Genomic DNA, 6,000 nt, shown 5'->3' with positions numbered 1-6,000 from the left:
TTATAAATACTTCCAGAAAATAGAGACTGGAATATTTTTCAACTCATTCTATGAGGTCATTATTAAGCTGATTCCAAAGACAGCAAAGAAAGCCACAGACCAATATCCCTCATGAATTATAGTAAAATCCTTAATGAAATAGTAAGTAGTAAACCATATCAAGACCCTCTTTCTGCAGTGCTGTTAAGGGCCCACTTCTTGGCCTATTGGTAAAGTACTGAGTGGGTATTTTTGTGTTGGCCACTGATGGTTCAAGATTTTTAGATTTAAATACACACATGCAAGAAATAAAAGAATGACTACTCCATGCCTTAAAAATATAACTAATTTAGTAAAAGATAAAGATTAATAGAAAAAATAAAAATGGCAAAATATGACAAGTACCCTAAAAGGTATAAAGTGTTTCAGGAAATAACCTAACTGACCTATATATTTTAAACTGTTTTTATTTTATTTTTGAGGGGACATGAGAAGAAAATGACAAGAAAAACTTTATAAAGGAAATATAGTTTGGGTTGCCTTAATCATGAATAGGTAAAATTTCAATAGGTGAAGAGAAAAAATTAGGTGGAGATTTGCATGAGCAAAGCTTGAAGTGTATTTAAAGAGAGAAACATAAGGTCAGGTTTGACACTACCACTACATGTATCGATTTAGGGGGGAAAAAAACACACTTGAAGGCCACGCTGAAGATACGAACTTAAAGTATAGAGGAGTAATTTAAATTTTCAGAGCAGGTTGAGAATGCTATGGTTCTCAACCACTTTCTCAACCTTTCATGTGTTGGTGAGATCAAAACTATTTTCATAACATGTTATTTGCCTTTTTAGTTGTTCAAGTTTCCAGATGCTACATGACATGTGATATCATAAGACAGTGAATGCAGAGGCAGATATGAGAATCAAAGAGTCCTCTATTAAACCAGGCAGTAAAGACCTAAACATGAAGTAATGAGTTATATATTTTTACATATAAGAACATAAACCAATCTCATTCTTCTTGCTATTGTTTTGTAAAATAGTTTCACTAAAATGTTATTTACATTAACATATAATGGTTTATGATTTTTATATGAATTAAATTTTTAAAAGTTCTCATTTTGTTTTTGTTTGAGAGAGAGGAAGGGAGAAGGAGAGAGAAATATCAATGATGAGAGAATCATTGATCAGCTGCCTCCTACATGCCCGCTATGGGGATCATGGGGATCGAGCCCACAACCCGGCATGTGCCCTGACCTACAATAGAATCATGACCTCAAACACCAGCTGGGCGAAGTTTGTTCTAATTTTGAATACATTAAATTTGGAAAGATATTACCCATATATATAAAAGTTACTTGGGGTCCTCAATAATTTTTATCCATATAAAGGGGTCCTGAGACCAAAAAGTTTGAGAACTTCTGAAAAGAATTAAGGACATTAAACACAGTAGTAATAGAACTGAAATGGTAAAGATTAAATAAAAGATAACTCAGAGAAAAAAACTGATATAATTTTAGCGGCAAAATGGGGAAGGACACAAAGAATAAAAGTTCAGCCTGAGTGATTTGGAAGAATAACAGATTAAGAGATAAGGAAATTAAAAAGAATTATGTTTTGACACATAAAATGTCAACCAAGCCAAGTAGAGACATAGATGAAAATGAAATATATAAAGGCTGAGATACAGTTGATGGTCATTCGTGTAGGAAAGACCACGCTGTTTTGGTTTCTTGGATCACTTGTCCCCAATTCCTTGTTGGAGGACTGTTGTAGTTTCTTCTGAAAACAATCGCTTTATACCACAATTCTGGAAGCTTCTGGGTTACATTATTTTTACTAAGTGCTTTTTAAAATATTTTCTTAGTGGCAGTCTGGTGTAGTTGTAGGGGAACCAGACAAAAGACAAAAACCTCGTTCTCATTACTCACTTTCTCTGGAGTTCATTCTTCAATTTATAAAATAAAGGGGAATGTGCAAAGTTAATATGTAAGGCTTCTTCAGATCTAAAATTTTATGAAACAGCTATCATCCCCTTATCATGAACACACACATATCCCCCAGCCTCCAAGAGCTACAGAACCAACCCAGATATTACCCAGCAATACCTTTCCCAATTAACTGCGTCTGTTATTGCTTCTGTGTAAACTAAGACTATCGTTAAATTTATTGTGAGAGCCACCTCTTTAGAATTTTAAGAGAAGGCCTGAATCTTGTATTCTGTCAACAGATTTGACTTTACCTGACTGGTAGACTTCTTGATTTTGCAAATTTTAAGCATATCCTGCTCTGATACCTACTTCCTTCCCCCAACCCCCTACCTACCCACCCCCATTCCAGGCTAAATAGTTCCATGTTTGTTTTGCTTCATCTTAAAAACCAATCCTGTCCATTCCACTGATCCTTTAATTTGCCTTTTGCTAGAATTTCTTCAATTCTATTAAATCTTTCTTGAAGTCATGGGATTGAACATGAACTAATAATTGCAGGCTGAATAATGTCATAGGAAAAAACACATCAGTTTCCTGGGCCTTTTGGTGGCAATGTATCAGGCTGTTATCTTCATGGAACTGCTTATGAATTATAGTTTCTAGCAGTGCTTATCTTTCATTTTACCAGCAAAATAACTCTTTTTTCAATGAAATTTAATAGGATACCCTACAGTATAAAACAGGCCATAAAATGCAACTGCTGACTGGGGTTTGTTGAGGCCTCAAGCCCCACAGATTGGATCAGCCCTTGTCCCTCCTTCAGATCTCATCCAACCAAGGCCCTTTAGGTGGTGCCCAGGCAGCATGAAGCACACGTAGAAACCCATAGCACTGTTATGTATTAAAGATGTCAATGTACATGTGAAAATCAAAGTTTCAAATAAATTACTCAGAAGGCCTCTTTACTGCAACATCAATAAAACATTCATCTCAATTTACTCAAACACATAAAACTTTTTCACAGGTGCATTTTAGGGAAACTGCCCTTTTTTAAGAAGTCAAGGAATGGATACAGCATTCACACAAAACAAATACTGACTATAATAACTAGTAATTCCTCCTATAGATGTCAACATAGGACAAAATATCAAACACATATTAGCAGTGATCAAGATTAATTTTTATTGCACATTTGCTTACAAGTTTGCTTCTTTCAGATAGAGCTAAACAAGTATTGAGTTAGTTTCAGCCATTCTTCCAGCATCTGAATTACAGCAGTGAATTTCTTGCATGTTCCCCTAGACTCATGTCCCAGAAACTAAAACATTAGCCTTCCCTATCTCTCTAGGTACTGGAGCACAGACTTAACATTTTCTAAAATTGTAACCATTCAAAAAGAAACAGCACACTGTAAAGAAAACAATGTGTATGTCTACATATAATCCAGGCTCAGAGAATTTCTGATAACATAATATTGTAAAGGCAACTATAAACCCATCTTCTTCTAAATTATTTAATTCTTTTAATGTATAATTAAGCATTGATTTCAGAAAATTTTAACACTTTGGAAAACTGATTCTCTCACAATTAGGCTTTTATAAGGTCTCCCCTCCCATGAAGAAACAACCCACAATGACTTCAAATCTTATTAAGGAACTATTATCTGAGATTAAGCTGTTCAGTAGTGTTCCTATTTCCTTTCCACTGTACTGCACAGTTTAATGCAAATGGAGAATATGCTATCCAAGCTGAAATAATATGGCATTTGAGCAGTTCAAACTTTAAACAGACTAGAATGGTTCATAGCTTGATGAACAAAACAAAAAAAAACCACAAGAATGGAAAATTACTATAGTAAACACAAAATTTTGGCCATTAATGGAGCAAAAAAGTAATGGCTAATACTCCTACTTTAAGATAGTCAATATTATATAGCAAAAAAGAAGTGACAACAGCTATTTGGCAAAAATCTTCTAAATTGTCCCAAGTTTTCAAATGGGAAGTTATTTTTAATGCATCACTCAAATTTTACACTTCACTCACTCACATTTTCCTTTTTAGACCTATTCAGAAGAAATTATTCTATTTAAACTTAATCTAGTTTTTCCTCTGACACACTTTTAAAGAAAATTACTAAAATCGAGAGTCTAAGGAACTTTTTAATCACTCAAATATTATAAGCTTAAACTGCAGTATAGAAATGAGATCTTTCTTACTCTATCTAGAATGATTCTGTTACCAAATTTGTGAAAACTATTCCACAGCTTTTCTGTATAACAATCACAATTTATGAAAAATGCATCTCAATTCCACAGCAAACTAGCATCCATGCTTATTCCACATAGGTGCTGCCAGTGGTCCCTGCGGTGTCCTTTCAACAATGACAAACTCATCAGGATTGCCAAATGCCTCATAGTAAACCAATAAATCTTGTATTGCATGCTCCTCAATCTGAAAGGAGGGAAGAAAAAAAAAGCTTGTTTTAGTCTTTTAATTGCCAACTGAGGAGGAGGATGTTAGCATTCCATTTTCCTTCTGTGGAACTACCATTGTCTGGGAATACAACATAGTGGAATTAAAATTAGGCATCCTACTATCCCCTTGCCAAGAAGGCTTAAGGCCTCAACAAGGATAATCAGATACCCACCTTTCCTTGAATTTTAATCTTGAGTAGAAGAAAAAAGAAAATAGTTGTTAAAATCCATTCATTGTGAGAGAATTTCTGTTATTGTACAGGTCTTTGAACTTTTGCTTCTCAGGTCTCTAGGGCAACTGTGGGTCTTTGTTTCCAAGCCTGGCTCTTTGTTCTTTCAGCTTAAGTTTGTGAAATTTTAATATCCCTCAAATAAATTTTCTTTTCCTATGTAAGCCAGAATTGGTGTGTGTTGCTTCAAGAACTCAATGATTCTTACTGAACTTCCAAGGCAGGTGTAATATGCTATATAATGCCAAATTCTCTACAGGTCACTATTAAAACAGTTCAAAGAATCACCAGTGCTAAAAATATTAGCATTATCACAATTTATTAGTTCTAAATTAGTTATCCTGAATACATCAATACTTAAATTGCTGAATCTCAGTTTACTTTTATATTGTATTTGCATTTTAATCTGACAAACATATGTACCTACACAAAGCAAACAAACAATTTCTTAAGATCTAAGGATAAAATGTAGTGTAGAACTTCCCTAAATTAAACCCATTTAGGCATATTCTTTACCTGAATCAAAGCCAAGGGTTTTTCTCGACTTCTGATAAGTGCTGCTTCCTGTTGTAGTTCCTCTTCTACAATAGATGCGAAAGTGACTGGGGCTACCACAGGAGGAGCAGTCAGTGAAGAAGATAACCAGGGACTGAAAGAATAATAATAATGAGCTTTCATTCATCTTCCTGAAGTTCTGCACACAGTACCTCCTCTGAAATACTCTTTAACAGTGTTACATTTTTTTCCCAGTGACCTACAACATAAGGGACCTGGGAACTTTTGCATTCAATTAACAGAATGATGAGGTGAGAAACAGAAAAAAAGGAGAACTAATATTTTATGTGGATTAGTGCTGTAGAGAAAACTGGAAAACTCCAAAAAGTGGGATGGGGCAGAAGCAATATAACAACAGAAAGGTAACTCAAACTGTGTAGCACAGCGTACTCAGAGAATACATTCTATTCAATATCATACTATTCCCAATATCTTAATATTCTTTTTCAGTGCTAAGCAATGGCCTATCTTTGGAGGTCCCAAAGCTAATCAATTAACCTTACTTGTGACTTTCCAGAAGGGGTACATCTGAAATATGGTTGCCTTCTGGTCCTGGGGTGCCATGAGTAGAGCATCTGCAAAACAAATGCCAAACGGAAGACTAAAGCTTCTAGTTACACATCAGTAACACTGCTTATGAACAGGAATACAGAGGGAGACTGCAATCCCAAACCAGGGACAGATTAATGTGTGCAGTTAGACTTACCTTTAAAATTATAAGCAAAAAAAAAAAAAAAAAAAAAAAAATCTGTATGTACTTATAAAATCTTGTATATAATATACCATAAGAGAAGATTTTGCAAGAAGTGGTCTGGTTGTTTTTTGTTTTTTT

At 34.5% G+C, this 6,000-nt stretch overlaps 1 protein-coding gene across 4 annotated transcripts in view; it reads right to left on the bottom strand.

The window, feature by feature from the left end:
• Positions 1–2,518: 2,518 nt before the first annotated feature.
• IBTK (inhibitor of Bruton tyrosine kinase) overlaps positions 2,519–6,000 on the bottom strand; it is an 86,911-nt gene continuing 83,429 nt past the window's right edge. Inside the window, exons 27-29 of one of the 4 annotated variants that reach the window (XM_079780540.1) lie at positions 5,672–5,743; positions 5,130–5,262; positions 2,519–4,360 (exon numbers count right to left, since the gene is read on the bottom strand). In XM_079780540.1, coding sequence (XP_079636666.1) covers positions 4,229–4,360; positions 5,130–5,262; positions 5,672–5,743 — 337 coding nt within the window. In that variant the 3' untranslated portion in view covers positions 2,519–4,228. The remainder of the gene's footprint in view (positions 4,361–5,129; positions 5,263–5,671; positions 5,744–6,000) is intronic. The other 3 variants (XM_079780541.1, XM_079780538.1, XM_079780539.1) reach the window with 3 other exon arrangements.

This window comes from Cnephaeus nilssonii (assembly GCF_951640355.1).
Source record: "Cnephaeus nilssonii genome assembly, chromosome: 9".
Taxonomy (NCBI): Eukaryota; Metazoa; Chordata; class Mammalia; order Chiroptera; family Vespertilionidae; genus Cnephaeus; species Cnephaeus nilssonii.
The sequence above is the reverse complement of the archived record's forward strand: the minus strand, read 5'-3'. Positions and strand labels throughout refer to the sequence as shown.